Raw genomic sequence first — 19,133 nt, forward strand, 5'->3', positions numbered from 1 at the left:
ACCAGTCAATCGTCAAACATTTCTGTAAAAAACAACAACGATAAAGCCGATAATTTTTTTATTTTATTAGTTGTTGGTAGGGCTGTTGTTGGTAGGTGCAGACAATTCAGCTGCCCTGCGCGCCGGGTAGGCAAACTGTTGCCATTTCATGTGTCTGAAGGTACAAACTCTGCCTTCCCCGTGGGCCTGGAGAGGAATTCAAGTGCACTATTTTTTTAAATATATATTTAGCTAGTTGAGAACAAGTTCTCATTTACAACTGTGACCTGGCCAAGATAAAGCAAAGCACTGCAACACAAACAACAACACAGAGTTACACATGGAATAAACAAACAGTCAATAATACAATAGAAAAAGTCTATATACATACAGTGTGTGCAAATGAGGTAGGATAAGGGAGGTAAGACAATAAATAGGCCATAGTGGCAAAATAATTACAATAAAGCAATTAAACACTGGAGTGATAGATGCGCAGAAGATGAGTGTGCAAGTAGAGATACTGGGGTGCAAAGGAGCAAAATTAATAACAGTATGGGGATGAGGTAGTTGGTCTATTTACAGATGGGCTATGTACAGGTGCAGTGATCTGTGAGCTGCTCTGACAGCTGGTGCTTAAAGTTAGTGAGGGAGACATGAGTCTCCAGCTTCAGTGATTTTTGCAGTTCGTTCCAGTCATTGGCAGCAGAGAACTGGAAGGAAAGGCGGCCAAAGGAGGAATTGGCATTGGACAGTGCTATGCCTCCGCTTGTCAATCAGATTGATCAGATGACCGAGTCTGCAGTAACTTAGGAGGCATAAAAGAAAGCTACGGCAAAATTGATACTGTGAGATTTCAAAACATATATAAAACCATGACTAGAGAGTGACTGTCAACGAATACAGCAAAGACCTGCTGTTTTTATGAGTGAGTCACGTGCTAATGGCAAAGCCCTGTCTACGGTCATCTCGTCACGCAAACAGCTTTGGCTCTTTTTTTGGGGGGGGGGTCCTGGTGTGGAGACCATTTTGGACGAAATGGCAAAGGAAAGACAAAGAGACCCTGAGGAAAGACAAAGAGACCCTGCAGTCTGTCTTTCATGGGTCCCCCCTGCCCCACGTTACCCTACCCAGAGACCATTGAAGTCTAGACCTCAGCTCTCCCCTACCTTGTGAGGCCGCTTGGGCCCTCCCCCAAGCCAGCCACACCCTGATCAGCCATGTCAACAGGCTCTGGGTCAGTAGTGGCGCCACCACCAGCACAGGCAGCGGCAGAACAAGCGCCATCCCTCTGCTCCGAAGAAGGACGTGCCCCCTCAGTCATCCTGATGGGTGTGGCCCCGGCATCAGCCGCTTCTCCCATGCCCATCGGGCAAAGTGGGAGCTTGTGGAGTCCTCCGTGGTGCTGGATACAGTACTAGACGGGTACAAACTGCAGTTCCATTGCCGGCCACCACCTTTCAGAGAAGTTTGGTCAACTACAACAGCCAACCCACTGAAAAGAGAAGCTCTCCAACTGTAGATTTCCTCCCTGCTGGTAAAGAATGCAATCAGACAAATCAAAGCATCAGAACACCACAGTGGGTTCTATGGAGTATATTTCCTAGTCACCAAGAGGGATGCCGGCTGTCGCCCCATCCTGGACATGATGTCTCTCAACCGGTGCTTGAAAACCCTGTCCTTCAAGATGTTATCAGCCCAGGCCAGTGGTTCACCACTGTCAACCTAAAATATGTTACCTTCCACGTACCGATCCACCCGGCTCGCAGGACGTTCCTGCACTTTGCATTCAACGGCATAGCGTACAAGTACCAAGTGTTACCTTTCAGCCTCTCCCTGGCACCAAGAACATTCACAAAATGCATGGATGCCGCTCTAGCACCGCTAACATCACGAGGGACGATTGTACTAAACTACCTAGAAGATTGGCTAATCTGTGCTCAGTCACAAGAACAGGCAGCAGCAGTCACGACATCTCTCCTGAAGCACATCTCAGAGCTAGTCCTCAGGTTGAACACACAAAAAAAGCCACCTGGTCCCCATACACACTGTGACCATCGTGGGCATGAGGATCGACTCGTCTCTAATGAGGGCTCACCTCACTGAAGTGTGAGTCCAGAAAATAGTAGATCAGCTCAATCCTTTTGTCCAAGACCAGAAGGTGACTTTGTCAGTGTCAGAGACGGATGGATCTCTTCTCCGCAACCTCTCTTTTTACCCCACTGGGCCTTCTACACTTGAGAACCCTGCAGAGGTGGTGCAATGCTCAAGGTTTACGTCCCAAGGAACACGGGTATTGTCGCCTGACTGTGTCCAAGGAATGCACGCGAGCGCTGACAAGATGTCGAAACCTGAAATTCCTTTCGGGCGGGATATGCTTGTGCAGAGTCCATTGCAGGGAACTGAGGGAGAGGACAGCCAGCGGGACTTGGAGCCCCAGCTGGTCCAAACTCCACATCAACATGCTGGAGTTGAGAGCAGTCCAACTAGCTCTGCTCAACTTACTCCCACAACTGAGGGACATACGTGCTGGTACAGACAGACAGCACCACAGTGGTAGTGTACATAAACCACCAAGGGGTTCTGGGTTCCATCCGCCTCCACCAGATGGTACATACTCTTCTGCTGTGTTCACAGAATAATCTGGCCTCACTCAGAGCTGTACACCTCTCAGTGAAGCTGAACATTGTGGTATCCGAATTCTTCCCGCCTGCAGCTGTGGGCCTGGCCACTGAACACCGAATATGGTCTGGTTTAGATCTTGAGCCCTCTGTTGTTAACATCTTACAAAAGTGCCAGAGCCCCCTCCACCACGTCAACCTATGACACAAGGTGGCGCGTGTTCTGCCAGTGGTGTGGGGAGCAGGGGGTTGCTCCAGAATCTTGCGGCATAAGAACTGTATTCTTGAGGTGTTTGTTAGATGCTGGCAGGGCTGCATCTACATTTAAGGCATACGCAGAAGCCATTTCAGCATGTCATAATGAAAAGCAGGATGGCCTCTTGGTAGCCACCGGCTCATGACTAGGTTTCTTAAGGGTGTGCTACAGTTTCAGTATACATTCATTTGCCATATAGCTCTACGCCCTGAGCTATTTTCCACCTACTAAGAATGTGAAATATCTAGACTAAGATTGTTTTAAAGAGGTCTGCGCTCTCATGCTGCGTTCACATGCTAGTCGGAACGTAGAAACTCAGAAATTGACACGGCACGCATATAACTACAGCCAGTTGGCAAGTCAGAAATGTCCGTTTCCTAGTTCTGACTAGCACCTCAACGCGGCACCAGTTCCGACACCTGTCAGATAGTAGTGTGACGTCGGAAGCTCCGATTGTCATCATCACGTGGTATTGCCACTTTGATACAAGCATCGATACGTTGTGTCGAATCAGTAGTGCTTTGAAAACTGCATCGGAGTGTCAGAGCTTAGTATCAATCATTCCATCACTACCCTCAGGGTTCCCCAGACCCTCCTCACACCCCTCCTCCTTCACCAGCAGCACCTCTGGACCCTCCTCCTCCTGGAAGAGACGGGTGATACAGATTACACAGACATACACTACCCATACACTACCTATACACTACGGTACGTACACACACACAGATAATAAACACACTTTCAACATGGAGTATTATTAACCCATCCTCACTACATTTGAGTCCTATACTGTAGTTACCGAATTACTTAATTGTGGTTAAACCCATGATTAACCACAATTAAGTAATTCGGTAAGTACAGTATAGGACTCAAATGTAGTGAGGATGGGTTAATAATACTCCATTATGGTGGACATTAATATATTGTGTGTAAAAGTCAAAAGTCATCATCACACAAACTTGACTAAACTATTTTGACGTGTATGGTAGGTGTTTGTTAGTGTGTGGGTATGTGTAGGTATACAGTGAGAAACAAGTGCACTTGAGAAACAAGTGCACGAAATGGCGGAGCACATTGACGACTTGGATAATCGAGGACGCAGATGCAATATTTGTGTTGTGGGACTCCCGGAAAATTCTGAAGGGACACGTTCAGTCAAATTCTTTGAGGAATGGATCCCTGGCTACCTACAAATGGACACTAAGGCTGGTCGTGTGAAGCTGGACAGAGCCCATCGCTCTCAAGCACCGATACCCGGTCCCAACCAGCGCCCACAGCCGGTGGTTATAAAGTTCCACAACTTCACCGACAAGCAACGTGTCATGGATGCGGGTAGAAACATCGGCTCTGATGGTAGTCAACGTAAAAGTCCAAAGGTCTCATTCTTCAATGATTATTCCACTGCGGTTGTACGAAGACACAAAACGTTTGATGAGGCGAAGATCGACTCAGGAGAATGAAGATGGACTGTTGTACCTGGCCACATTGAAGATTATGGTCAACAGATCACCTAAAAAGCTCTACACACCTGAAGAGGCTGCTGCGTTTATTGACTCTCTCGGGTAAATAACTTTAAGCTGCACCTCCGCAGCATTGAATAACTTTGCTTATTTTTGGTTGAATCTGATCATGGAACAGCAGTGTGAGTTCTCACGTACTCTGGTTCAGTAATATTCGTATCTTTATTATTTTTCTTGCTAAAGTAAAAGCCACTATAGCTCAGGCTGAGATATGTGTGAATCCATATTGGTGCCCAGGCTTGGTTTTAGGTGGAAGAGCCTCAATCTTCTTCTATTGATTTTCTTTTCCATACATATAAAGGATGAGGCTATTGAGCGGCAATACGGACTTAAGAGTCTACATTGGAGAGTTGAAATCCCCTGCATGTTAGCTAGTGGGAAAACCCCCTTTTGGATCTTTACATGTTTAATTTTTGGGTTTAGTATAGTTCGAGTTCAGGGTTCATATCGTTTGTTTATGCTCAGTGAGATAGAGGAGAGTTCAACACATGGAAAAAGGTACCACTCCACTTTTACAGTAGGATCCAGTCTGGATATTGAATGGTCAAGACACAATGGCAGGTAACAGACTGCGTGTGTCATGCAGGTGAAAGAGGACCCAAAAGCGACTTAACAGAAACAGAGTTTATTTAAGTCCAAACAGGGAATAACAGAAATCCTCTAGTCTGTAGAGGGGAAATAACTGGAGAAGCGGCCACAGACTGCAGGTCGCCGGGTAGGCGCAGGCCGTAGTTGACAGAGACACCTGCTCACACGCAGCATCTGATGAAGGCAAAAAAACACGACAGGACAGGGCGATACACAATCACAGCAAAAACACGACAGGACAGGGCGGCAATCACAGCATGGTGAATACTAAACAAGGAACCGACGGGACAGGAACGGAACACAAAGGAATAAATAGGGACTCTAATCAGGGGAAAGGATCGGGAACAGGTGTGGGAAGACTAAATGATGATTAGGGAATAGGAAACAGCTGGGAGCAGGAACGGAACGATAGAGAGAAGAGAGAGCGAGAGAGTGAGAGAGGGAGGGGGAGAGAGAGGGATAGAAGGAGGGAAAGAACCAAATAAGACCAGCAGAGGGAAACGAATAGAATGGGGAGCACAGGGACAAGACATGATAATAAATGACAAACATGACAGTACCCCCCACTCACCGAGCGCCTCCTGGCGCACTCGAGGAGGAATCCTGGCGGCAACGGAGGAAATCATCGATGAGTGAACGGTCCAGCACGTCCCGAGACGGAACCCAACTCCTCTCCTCAGGACCGTAACCCTCCCAATCCACTAAGTATTGGTGACCCCGTCCCCGAGAACGCATGTCCATGATCTTATGTACCTTGTAAATAGGTGCGCTCTCGACAAGGACGGGAGGGGGAGGGAAGACGAACGGGGGTGCGAAGAAAGGGCTTAACACAGGAGACATGGAAGACAGGATGGACGCGACGAAGATGTCGCGGAAGAAGCAGTCGCACAGCGACAGGATTGACGACCTGGGAGACACGGAACGGACCAATGAACCGCGGAGTCAACTTACGAGAAGCTGTCGTAAGAGGAAGGTTGCGAGTGGAAAGCCACACTCTCTGGCCGCAACAATACCTTGGACTCTTAATCCTGCGTTTATTGGCGGCTCTCACCGTCTGTGCCCTGTAACGGCAAAGTGCAGACCTCACCCTCCTCCAGGTGCGCTCACAACGTTGGACAAACGCTTACGCTGGACTCGGCAAGCTGGGATGAGAACAGAGGAGGCTGGTAACCCAGACTACTCTGAAACGGAGATAACCCGGTAGCAGACGAAGGAAGCGAATTGTGAGCGTATTCTGCCCAGGGGAGCTGTTCTGCCCAAGACGCAGGGTTTCTGAAAGAAAGGCTGCGTAGTATCGACCAATCGTCTGATTGGCCCTCTCTGCTTGACCGTTAGACTGGGGATGAAACCCGGAAGAGAGACTGACGGACGCACCAATCAAACGACAGAACTCCCTCCAAAACTGTGACGTGAATTGCGGGCCTCTGTCTGAAACGGCGTCTAACGGGAGGCCATGAATTCTGAATACATTCTCAATAATGATTTGTGCCGTCTCCTTAGCGGAAGGAAGTTTAGCGAGGGGAATGAAATGTGCCGCCTTAGAGAACCTATCGACAACCGTCAGAATCACAGTCTTCCCCGCAGACAAAGGCAGACCGGTAATGAAGTCTAAGGCAATGTGAGACCATGGTCGAGAAGGAATGGGGAGCGGTCTGAGACGACCGGCAGGAGGAGAGTTACCCGACTTAGTCTGCGCGCAGTCCGAACAAGCAGCCACGAAACGGCGCGTGTCACGCTCCTGAGTCGGCCACCAAAAGCGCTGGCGAATAGACGCAAGAGTGCCTCGAACACCGGGATGACCAGCTAACTTGGCAGAGTGAGCCCACTGAAGAACAGCCAGACGAGTGGAAACAGGAACGAAAAGGAGGTTACTAGGACAAGCGCGCGGCGACGCAGTGTGCGTGAGTGCTTGCTTAACCTGTCTTTCAATTCCCAGACTGTTAACCCGACAACACGCCCATAAGGAAGAATCCCCTCGGGATCAGTAGAAGCCACAGAAGAACTAAACAGACGGGATAAGGCATCAGGCTTGGTGTTCTTGCTACCCGGACGGTAAGAAATCACAAACTCGAAACGAGCGAAAAACAACGCCAACGAGCTTGACGGGCATTAAGTCGTTTGGCAGAACGGATGTACTCAAGGTTCTTATGGTCTGTCCGAACGACAAAAGGAACGGTCGCCCCCTCCAACCACTGTCGCCATTCGCCTAGGGCTAAGCGGATGGCGAGCAGTTCACGATTACCCACATCATAGTTGCGCTCAGATGGCGACAGGCGATGAGAAAAATAAGCGCAAGGATGAACCTTATCGTCAGACTGGAAGCGCTGGGATAGAATGGCTCCCACGCCTACCTCTGAAGCGTCAACCTCGACAATGAATTGTCTAGTGACGTCAGGAGTAACGAGGATAGGAGCGGACGTAAAACGTTCTTTTAGAAGATCAAAAGCTCCCCTGGGCGGAACCGGACCACTTAAAACACGTCTTGACAGAAGTAAGAGCTGTGAGAGGGGCAGCAACTTGCCCGAAATTACGAATGAAACGCCGATAGAAATTAGCGAAACCTAAAAGCGCTGCAACTCGACACGTGACCTTGGAACGGGCCAATCACTGACAGCTTGGACCTTAGCGGAATCCATCTGAATGCCTTCAGCGGAAATAACGGAACCGAGAAAAGTAACGGAGGAGACATGAAAAGAGCACTTCTCAGCCTTTACGTAGAGACAATTCTCTAAAAGGCGCTGTAGAACACGTCGAACGTGCTGAACATGAATTCGAGTGACGGAGAAAAAATCAGGATATCGTCAAGATAGACAAAAACAAAAATGTTCAGCATGTCTCTCAGAACATCATTAACTAATGCCTGAAAAACAGCTGGCGCATTGGCGAGACCGAATTTGTACTCAAAATGCCCTAACGGAGTGTTAAACCAAGGTTTTCCACTCGTCCCCCTCTCTGATGCGCACGAGATGGTAAGCGTTACGAAGGTCCAACTTAGTAAAGCACCTGGCTCCCTGCAGAATCTCGAAGGCTGATGACATAAGGGGAAGCGGATAACGATTCTTAACCGTTATGTCATTCAGCCCTCGATAATCCACGCAGGGGCGCAGAGTACCGTCCTTCTTCTTAACAAAAAAGAACCCCGCCCCGGCCGGAGAAGAAGAAGGCACTATGGTACCGGCGTCAAGAGACACAGACAAATAATCCTCGAGAGCCTTACGTTCGGGAGCCGACAGAGAGTATAGTCTACCTCGAGGAGGAGTGGTCCCCGGAAGGAGATCAATACTACAATCATACGACCGGTGAGGAGGAAGGGAGTTGGCTCGGGACCGACTGAAGACCGTGCGCAGATCATGATATTCCTCCGGCACTCCTGTCAAATCGCCAGGTTCCTCCTGAGAAGTAGGGACAGAAGAAACGGGAGGGATGGCAGACATTAAACACTTCACATGACAAGAAACGTTCCAGGATAGGATAGAATTACTAGACCAATTAATAGAAGGATTATGACATACTAGCCAGGGATGACCCAAAACAACAGGTGTAAACGGTGAACGAAAAATCAAAAAAGAAATAGTCTCACTGTGGTTACCAGATACTGTGAGGGTTAAAGGTAGTGTCTCAAATCTGATACTGGGAAGATGACTACCATCTAAGGCGAACATGGGCGTAGGCTTATCTAACTCTCTGAAAGGAATGTCATGTTTCCGAACCCATGCTTCGTCCATGAAACAACCCTCAGCCCCAGAGTCTATCAAGGCACTACATGTAGCACCCGAACCGGTCCAGCGTAGATGGACCGACAAAGTAGTACAGGATCTTGATGGAGAGACTTGAGTAGTTGCGCTCACCTGTAGCCCTCCGCTTACAGATGAGCTCTGGCTTTTACTGGACATGAATTAACAAAATGTCCAGCAACTCCGCAATAGAGGCACAGGCGGTTGGTGATCCTCCGTTCCCTCTCCTTAGTCGAGATGCGAATCCCTCCCAGCTGCATGGGCTCAGACTCTGAGCCAGAGGAGGGAGATGGTTGCGATGCGGAGCAGGGAAACACCGTTGATGCGAGCTCTCTTCCACGAGCCCGGTGACGAAGATCTACCCGTCGTTCTATGCGGATGGCGAGAGCAATCAAAGAGTCCACATCTGAAGGAACCTCCCGGGAGAGAATCTCATCCTTAACCACTGCGTGAGTCCCTCCAGAAAACGAGCGAGCAGCGCCGGCTCGTTCCACTCACTAGAGGCAGCAAGAGTGCGAAACTCAATAGAATAATCCGTTATGGACCGTTCACCTTGGCATAAGGAAGCCAGGGCCCTAGAAGCCTCCCTACCAAAAACTGAACGGTCAAAAACCCGAATCATCTCCTCTTTAAAGTTCTGGAACTTGTTAGAGCAATCAGCCCTTGCCTCCCAGATAGCTGTGCCCCATTCTCGAGCCCGGCCAGTAAGGAGTGAAATGACGTAAGCAACCCGAGCTCTCTCTAGAGTATGTGTTGGGTTGGAGAGAGAACACAATCTCACACTGCGTGAGAAAGGAGCGGCACTCAGTGGGCTGCCCGGAGTAGCAAGGTGGGTTATTAACCCTAGGTTCTGGAGGCTCGGCAGGCCAGGAAGTAACAGGTGGCACGAGACGTAGACTCTGGAACTGTCCAGAGAGGTCGGAAACCTGAGCGGCCAGGTTCTCCACGGCATGGCGAACAGCAGACAATTCCTGCTCGTGTCTGCCGAGCATGGCTCCTTGGATCTCGACGGCAGTGTAACGAGCGTCTGAAGTCGCTGGGTCCATTCCTTGGTCGGTTCCTTCTGTCATGCAGGTGAAAGAGGACCCAAAAGCGACTTAACAGAAACAGAGTTTATTTAAGTCCAAACAGGGAATAACAGAAATCCTCTAGTCTGTAGAGGGGAAATAACTGGAGAAGCGGCCACAGACTGCAGGTCGCTTCGGGTAGGCGCAGGCCGTAGTTGACAGAGACACCTGCTCACACGCAGCATCTGATGAAGGCAAAAAACACGACAGGACAGGGCGATACACAATCACAGCAAAAACACGACAGGACAGGGCGAAACGCAATCACAGCATGGTGAATACTAAACAAGGAACCGACGGGACAGGAACGGAACACAAAGGAATAAATAGGGACTCTAATCAGGGGAAAGGATCGGGAACAGGTGTGGGAAGACTAAATGATGATTAGGGGAATAGGAAACAGCTGGGAGCAGGAACGGAACGATAGAGAGAAGAGAGAGCGAGAGAGTGAGAGAGGGAGGGGGAGAGAGAGGGATAGAAGGAGGGAAAGAACCAAATAAGACCAGCAGAGGGAAACGAATAGAATGGGGAGCACAGGGACAAGACATGATAATAAATGACAAACATGACAGCGTGTATGTACATGGAACATTAGAGGGAGCCATAACCCAATTAAAAGGAAAAAGGTACTGTCTTTTTTGAAAAAATAAAATATTGATATCGCCCTGTTGCAAGAAACTCATTTGGATGATAAGGAGCACCTGACATTACAACAAGTGTTTTTCTCATCATTTACATCCAGGAGTAGAGGTGTAGCAATTCTTGTGAAAAAGAACTTACCACTTAAGGTCTTGAATTGTGTGAAAGATCAATTTGGTCGCTTTGTTATAATTAATGGTACTTCACAAGGGCAGTACATTTGCATAATTAATATTTACTTCCCCCCTGCTCACCCCCCTGATTTCCTCACTAAGGTATTTCTAGACTTTTCAGAATTAAACTCGGACACTGCAGTGGTTCGAGGAGATTTTAACTGCTTGTTGAACCCCCTTATTGATAAGTTTCCCAGCGGTATAGCTTCACTCTCTCCTCAAGCTAAGTCACTTAAAGCTATTTGTGATGATTTGGGGTATGCAGATGTCTGGAGAGCTTTTCATCCCTCCAACAGAGAGTTCACTTTTTTCTCTGCACCTCATGGATGTCAGACTAGAATAGATTACTTTTTATGCCCATGATGTCTTTGCAGTCTGTTTTATCCGCTATGATAGGAAGCATAGTCATATCTGATCATGCTGAGGTGATGCTGGACATAAAACTCAAAGGGGCATTCAATCGGTCAAGACATTGGAGGTTGAATACAACCATTCTTAAAGACCATACATTCACATATTTTATTACAGAGTTTAAAGCATTTTTAACTCTCAATCAACAGATAACCCCTTGCTCCTTTGGGAGACCTGTAAAGCGTATGCCAGGGGTCTGATTATGTCATACACAGCTACTAAGCGACGGAAAAAGCGTGAAAAGCAAAAAATGTTAGAGGGTGAATTAGGAACTAAAGAGAAGGACTACATTAAAACTCCCACTCCTGCCCTATTAAAGGAAATATCAGTCATTAGATCAACGTTAGACTCACTCCTAACACAGGACGCTGAAAAGAAAATTAGATTTGTCAGGCAAAAGCTATATGAACATGGCGATAAGTCAGAAAAGTATTTGGCATACCTAGCTAAAAAGAGAGCTGTCTCTCAGTCAATTGCTACTATTACTGATTCTGATGGTAATCATTTATATGAAAATTAATTGATAAGTGACTCATTTAAGAAATTGTATACAAACCTTTATGCCTCAGAACTGCCAAAGGATGCACCCAAATGAATGGAGAACTTCTTTTGTAAGATTGAGCTCCCTACTATCTTCGAAGAACAGAGGTCTCTCCTTAATGCCCCTATTACCAAGGAAGAGATAATGTTCGCAATTAAGAATCTGCAAAATGGTAAGTCCCCAGGACCATACGGGTTTTGTAGTGAGTTCTATAAAGAGTTCCATGGCCTGATCCTTGAGCCATTGCGTGATATGTGTAACCACTCATTTTCAAATGACCAGCTCCCTCAAACGCTGAAGGAAGCCAACATTTCACTTATTCTCAAAAAGGGAAAATGTCCAGAGTCTTGTTCCTCGTACAGACCAATTTCCCGTCTGAATGTGGATAGAAAATTGCTTTCTAAAATTCTAGCCACAAGATTAGAGGACTCACTGCCACTAATTGTGAAAGGAGACCAAACTGGCTTCATTAAGGGCCGTAAGTCATGCAACAATGTCAGGCGGCTTCTTAATGTAATTCAAGCCTACCAACAAAGTGCTATGGATGGTCTTGTGCTCTCCCTAGATGCTGAGAAAGCATTTGATCGTGTGGAGTGGTCTTACCTATTATATGCTCTAAATAAATTTGGTCTACGGGACAACTTTATAAAATGAGTGAAAGTTTTATATGATGATACTCAGGCTGCTGTCCTTACTAATGGGCTAAGGTCAAATAGCTTCTCTATACACAGAGGTACCAGACAGGGCTGTCCTTTATCCCCTCTCCTCTTTGAACTCGTTATGGAACCACTGGCCGAGGCCATCAGGGTAACTCCTGCTATACAGGGGCTGCTCATTGGTGATGATGTTCACCATAATATAAGCTTGTATGCTGATGATGTCCTGATATTCATCTCTAGTCCTGAGACTTCAATTACATCTCTTATTAATATTATTGAATTATTCAGCGAATTCTCAGGCTACAAGATTAACTTAACTAAATCAGAGGCTATGCCACTTGGTAACCTACACTCTGTACCTAATACTTCTCCCCCCTTCCCTTTTAAATGGTCTCCCTCAGGTTTCATGTATCTGGGTATATTTGTAACTCCTAAATTCCAGCAAATGTACAAAGCCAATTTTGTTCCCTTGTTTGATACAATAAGACAGGATCTGGAACGCTGGAACTCTCTCCCGATTTCTTGGTTGGGTAGAATATCCCTCTTGAAAATGAACATTTCACCTAGACTACTTTACCCAATCCAAATGATCCCAGTATTACTCTCCAATAAGGTAATAAAGGATGTAAATGGATGGCTAAGTTCCTTTATATGGAGTAAACGCAAGCCAAGACTATGGGCTGCTTGGACCTGCCCAATATCAGGTTCTATCAATGGTGTGCCCACCTTTGTTATATTTCTGACTGGATCACAAATGAGGACTCCTCTATGCGGTTAGACATTGAGACTTCTCTTTCAAAATACCCCTTACAGGATCTTTTATTTTTCAGAAGTTTCAAGTCTGTAGAAGATCACTGCAATAATCCCGTTACACTTAACACACTCAAAGTATGGAGGTCAGTTCAACGCTTCCTGGGAAGGTCCAAACTAACCTCTGCTCTTACCCCAATTCTTAACAACCCAGATTTCAGTCCAGGATTGCTGGATGCTGGCTTTAACTTTTGGCTTAATAAGGGCATACGCAGGCTAAATGACTTATTTGCTGATAAGATTTTGTCATTTGAGCAGATGGTCGAGAAATATCGACTCCCAAAGCAGGACTTTTTCCGCTTCCTACAAGTAAGACATTATATTCTGAAGAGCACCACCAAAGATACTGGTCTGGTGTTCTGCAAGAAATTGAAAAGATCCTAGGGGTTTATCTAGAATTGGACACAGTTTATTTACTGTTAGGTCTCCCTAGTAGGCATGTTACCTCCGTGGGTAAAAGGAGGTTTTACAACATCCTTACCTTCGCAGCGAGGAAAAACATCCTTTTACAGTGGATTAGTGATAAGGTTCCTTCTATTAAAGATTGGCATAAGATACTATTTGAATGGGTGCCTCTGGAATATCTGACATGTACATTGCATTCTAAAACAGACCAGTTCTACAAAGTATGGGTACCTTATCTAAATTACCTAGAACCTGAGGTATCAGCTATTATGCTGCAAGGATTCTCTTAGAATGGCGGGGATCTATGTATTTCAGAACTACACTGTACGTTCCATGTGTGGAACCTAACTTCTTGGTTTAAACTGAGCTTTTTTGTTTAATTTCTGTTTGCAAGTTTGTTTAAAATGCATGTATTGAGAGACGCAATGATGGGGATGGGGTGAGAAGCACAGAGCGGGAAGAGGAAAATGGTGTATGTATGGGTGTGTGTGGTATGTATGTATGTGTATACGTGTATATATGTGTATTTGCATGTATGTATGTATGTATATATATATGTATATATGTGTAAGTGAGTGCTGTTTTTTTGTGTGCTTTGTCTCTGTTGTTGTATCTCTTAATATGGGTGAGAATTGTGAAATTCCAATAAAAATACTGCTATAAAATGCCGCAGCACACCTGGTGTTCAACCTTTATAAACTCTTCCATGTCACCCAACTCCTCAGCATCCTCCATTGGCTTCCAGTCAAAGCTTGCAGCCCCCACTCAGACCAGTCAAAGCTCTTCTCTGTCCTGGCACCCCAATGGTGGAACCAGCTTCCCCCTGAAGCTAAGACAGAAGAGTCCCTGCCCGAACGTTGTTGATAAGTACTTTAGTGAGGAAAAATGTACTTGCTACGACTGTGTTGTGGTTGTCTAACCCAGCTTTCTTAAGATGAATGCAAAAATTGTAAGTCGCTCTTGATAAGCGCATCTGCTCAAATGACCCCAAAAAGTCTCATCAAAAAATCTGCATGAACTTGACAAACTGCATTATTTTTCACATTGAAAAGTGTCTTGGGGGGAAAATGAAGTAGTTGAATGGAAGTAATGAAATAGGCATTTGTGAACATCATATATCCTACACAGTACAAACACGATATGTAACAGACTTTTTAGGCTTATATATGCCTTAAATCACACAATGCCGTGTCCAAATACCCATAATAGCGTACTAAATAGTATGCCGAAAAATACAATTCTATAGTATATGAAATGTTGAAAATAGTACACTGAATGCATCATCTATTGTTTGATTACGTAGACTCCCGCCATTCATTCATTTTGGTACAGAGCATTCATTTATCTGATGATCAGCTGTTGTCAAACACGGGAAAAGGTGAGTGAATTCTACTAGATCCAATGCCGAAATGAGTATACAGTTTAAGTATGTCGTACGCTAGTATGGATATATGGACACGGCCACTGTCTCAATGCAATATTCTACACAGGAATATTCAACACTGAAATCTGTTACTCTTGTTATTCCAAATGAAAATCTATCTGTCTTTAATGCAGGGTTTGATCTAAATGTCAGAAGCTATCAAGTGGAATGGTTACTTTCTATATTATACAGTCAAATGTTTTTTCAGCTTATGTATCCAGAGGTAGCTCCTCTCTGAGAACCTCTTCCCGCAGTGCGTACAGGCAAACGACCTTTCTCCAGTGTGAAACTCCAAGTGCATCATCAGCTGGTTCTGGTGGGAGAACGTCTTCCCACACTAGGGGCAGCTGAATTGTTTCTTCCCTGTGTGGATCCTCTGGTGCCTCTTCAGGCTGGACGAGTGGGAGAAGAGCATGTGACACTGGGCACAGCTGTAAGGTTTCTCCCCTGTGTGGACCCTCTGGTGGATCTTCAGGTTCCAAGCCAGGGAGAAGCGCATGTGACACTGGGTACAGCTGAAGGGTTTCACCCCTATGTGGACCCTCTGGTGGATCTCCACCTTCTGAGGGCAGTTGAAGCCTTTGTTACAGAACATGCAGAAGAACCGTTTATCCTTATTAACGCCTGATGTTGCTCCCCCTCCCTGGGCCAGGGCTCTAGTCTTGTCGTTTGAGTTCAATACCTGATCGATAAGGGCATGGTTGTGTGAATCGGAAGGTGCCATAGACGTGGACACTGGGTCGCGTTCCTTGAGCGTGTGTAAAGGGGAGTGGGTTGCAATATTTGGATTTGGCTCTAAGCTTTCCCTGTAGTCTAAGAAGTCACTCTTGTTTTCCTGAGAGTGTCCTTCTCTTAAGTGAGTCTGGTCTGCATTCCATGTCAGAAGAGCATCACCCTCCACTTTCACAGTCACCTCATCTATGACCAGACCCTCCCCTTTCTTATCTAGACACATTTCAGAGTAGACACTACTACTGTACCGGTTCCAGTCCCCTCTCATTGAATTAGTTTGTGTATCTAAGCCCACAGGCATGTCACCAGGTATCATCTCTGTAGCGTATGAACAGGACGGATCATTGCCAATCTGTAACGCATCACCTGAGTCCTGATGGAACAGAGCCGTCCTCGGGCTCCCGTAAACTAAATACTCTGTGCGGGTAGCAGGAGGACAGCCCAGTCGCTCCAGCACCGTTAAAGTCTCAGTGTCGGTCTCTGACTTGAGGACGGTGTTCAGCGTTCCACTGACCTCCGTGATGCTGCATTGGGCCCTGGGCAGTGCTGGGGCGAGGGTGGGGTCCTCCGTGGCTACAGCAAGCACTCCAGTCTGGATGTCTCTGCTGTGCGGTGGGTCCTCCTTTCCTTCATACATTTCCAGCTTGAACCCAGGACCTGCAGCCTCTGCATCTGCAGACTGATACAAGAAGAGACATTATTACCAGTAAATGAGTAGAATTAGATAACAATGTCATAGGGAAGTCTCACAAGCTCCCTTATGGCAGATAAATCAGGATGTACATGTAAGCAAGTGAATAGCTGAGGAGAGCCTTTGAAACAAACGGGCCACATTTTATTTATTGTAATTTTTTATGTTACACTATTACACTAACCGCTTTCACGATAACATGCTGGGTGGAGGTTCCACTGCCCTCATCTATAGCTATTGGTTGGTCATCTCTCCACACGTTGTGTCCTACTGGCTTCACAAAGCTCTTGTGGCCTCCAGTGAGATGTCCTTCACCTAAGACAGTGATTGGGGGAAAAGAGGTAGTTAAATTAGGTACTGTCCATGCTTAACGCTATATTGTACACTATTGACAATATCTACAATTGGCAAGGAGGATCGGAGGTAACACTTATCATAACATCTAGATATACTATTTATTGATGGATTGATTATGTTCCATGCATCAGATTATTTTAATTTATTATGACAATAGGAAATTCAGTAAATCAAGAATCTGATTAGAATATAGTATTGCGTCTTTGTGCAAGAATAATTTGTTCTTAATTGACCTGCTCTGTAAAATAAAATTATTATGCAAGATGGGGAAGTATTGCATACTATCCAAAAAACTGACCAAGAACCAATTCTGGGTAACCCATCTGAACACAAGCGCAGAGGGGAACGGGACGACAGGCCCCACAGCCTCGGCCTTCTGCAAAATCAAAATGTACCTCTTGCCATTCCTCTGTATCGGTCGAGGATTTTGACACTACTGGGACGACTAGCTAGGGCGCGCTCTCGAGTTGTCCTCTCTGCGCGCTCCCGTGCCACCTTCAGTTCAAGAAGCTGTAGTTTCCTCTGCAATGTCCTGTTTTCTTTCTGGCTTTGAGTTATTTCCAAACGAAACACTGCATAGTCGTCATCGACGAGTTTACAGATCTCTGCCACGGCTGCATTCGCTAGCACCTCCATAATGGAGGCTATTTGAGTGTGAAAAACCATACATTTAGCCATTGTTAGCAGCTAAGTTACCTAGCATTACTATCTTCCAACCAAGTTCTGTCTCCAACGCGAATTATACACTACCTGGGTGTACGTATGTGAGGCTATACAGCTAAATTAGTCACATTCTGAGTTCCAGGGTGTTAATAAACGTCTAAATAACAACAATAAAAACACTAAGATACGAAATTGTTGTTGGTCAATGTTCACTTCCGTTTACGCTGAAGAGAACGGATCTAATTGGTCGGCGTCATGGCTCAAAATGGCGTCTTTAAATGAAAAACGTATGCGCGCTGTTCTTTGAGTTACGTTACTGCTTATTACATGACACATCAAATCTCATATTCATGGTCAGTATCTTTCAAGCTGAGAGCAGACTTGTTTAGAAAGTACGGTGTGTTAACAGGAATAGAGTATACAATAATATAATTACTTTATTCCATCTACATCACCTCAGTAAGGTAAATATTAATATTAACACCCAACATCAGCGGTATTTATAGAGCCACTGAACAAGCTGATTCACACGTGTGTTTATCTGTTGTTCATTAAAAAAACGAGATTCCAGTATTAGAGGTGTGTTTCCTCACCGATTCCGCATTTGGTTAATGATTAGCCCCCATGAAACACTGTAGACGCAGGATCCTATTTCACTTCCTCAAAATCCCCATAATGAATCTAACTAGGATAACTAAAATCTTTAATTAATTTGGATGTTTTGCCGTTGGGTGTTTTAGTTGCACAATTTTACATCTAAGGAGCTGATGGACAGGCCTGTCTCACTGTCTATGCTATTGGATAGCGCAGCCACTGCAGATGTTCACCCCATGTTAGTGAGCAAATGGACATTGTCAAATTTACCCTTTGTGATGCACGGATGTTCCAAACTCCGTTTTAGAAGAGACTGACTTCATGACCAAAATCATCCTATTTACACTTTGTAGTTTCTGACCCGTTTTCAAAGGGATTCATTGCTTTTTAAAGGCTGTCGCTCTTTAAATCTTACTCAATGAGGACCCAGAGCCTGCTGGTTTTCTATTCTACCTGATAATTAATTGCACACACTTGGTGTCCCAGGTCTAAATGTGTCCCTGATTTAGAGGGTAACAATGACAAAGTACATTGGAACTGGCTTCGAGGTCCAGACTTGAGTTTGAAGGCCCTATATTATGTTCTGTATATGTACAGTCACCTCCATACTTATTATCACCCTTGATGAAGATGAACAAAATCATTCATTAATCATTCAAATATTGAGCTACAGTGCCTTCAGAAAGTATTCACACTCCTTGACTCTTTACACATTATGTGTTACAAAGTGGGATTCAAATGGATAATTATCATTATTTGTCAACAATCTCACAAAATACTCAGTCAAAGTGGAATAAAAATGCAAACTTTTTTTAATAAATAGAAGATAAACAACAATATATGTTGATTAGATAAGTATTCAACCCCCTGAGTCAATACATTGTAGAATCACCTTTGGCAGCGTTTACAGCTGTGAGTCTTTCTGGGTAAGTCTAAGAACTTTGCATACCTGGATTGTACAATATTTGCTCATTATTGTTTTTTAAATTCTTCAAGCTCTGTCAAGTTGGTTGTTGATCATTGCTATATAGCCATTTTCAAGCTGATTTAAGTCAAAACTGAAACTTGGCCACTCAGGAACATTTCATGTCGTCTTGGTAAGCAACTCCAGTGTATTTAAGCAATTGGAGAGTTGAACTCGCTTGTCGGAGAGAAAGATGTGATCTCTCAACTTTGTTAACGTGAAAGGCAGGGAAGAGGTTTGGTGTGCGTGTAAACCAAAGAGGAACAACAGGCCAAAATAAGGCCAATGTGTTTCTATGGGCTTATTTTG

At 45.4% G+C, this 19,133-nt stretch overlaps 1 protein-coding gene across 2 annotated transcripts; it reads right to left on the bottom strand.

The window, feature by feature from the left end:
• Nucleotides 1–10,490: 10,490 nt before the first annotated feature.
• LOC124012411 (zinc finger protein 34-like) lies at nucleotides 10,491–17,495 on the bottom strand. Of its 2 annotated transcripts, none has more exons than XM_046325999.1 (3): nucleotides 16,999–17,495; nucleotides 16,431–16,561; nucleotides 10,491–16,234 (listed from the first exon to the last, which is right to left on the bottom strand). In XM_046325999.1, exons 1-3 carry the CDS (start codon nucleotides 17,279–17,281, stop codon nucleotides 15,161–15,163), a joined length of 1,488 nt encoding a protein of 495 aa, XP_046181955.1. In that variant the 5' UTR covers nucleotides 17,282–17,495; the 3' UTR covers nucleotides 10,491–15,160. The 2 variants fall into 2 exon arrangements, with proteins under 2 accessions (XP_046181955.1, XP_046181956.1); XM_046326000.1 differs by having other exon boundaries at nucleotides 16,902–17,030.
• Nucleotides 17,496–19,133: the final 1,638 nt, after the last annotated feature.

Source organism: Oncorhynchus gorbuscha, linkage group LG24 (genome assembly GCF_021184085.1).
Source record: "Oncorhynchus gorbuscha isolate QuinsamMale2020 ecotype Even-year linkage group LG24, OgorEven_v1.0, whole genome shotgun sequence".
NCBI classification, from domain to species: domain Eukaryota; kingdom Metazoa; phylum Chordata; class Actinopteri; order Salmoniformes; family Salmonidae; genus Oncorhynchus; species Oncorhynchus gorbuscha.

What these genes read in the sequence shown, in the direction of transcription:
- LOC124012411 (XM_046325999.1), bottom strand. Translation starts at nt 17,281, where the DNA reads ATGGCTAAATGTATGGTTTTTCACACTCAAATAGCCTCCATTATGGAG. An exon ending in ATACAGAGGAATGGCAAGAG is followed by an intron (nt 16,562 to 16,998) that starts GTACATTTTGAT and finishes TCACTGTCTTAG; the next exon opens with GTGAAGGACATCTCACTGGA. An exon ending in AGCATGTTATCGTGAAAGCG is followed by an intron (nt 16,235 to 16,430) that starts GTTAGTGTAATA and finishes TTCTTGTATCAG; the next exon opens with TCTGCAGATGCAGAGGCTGC.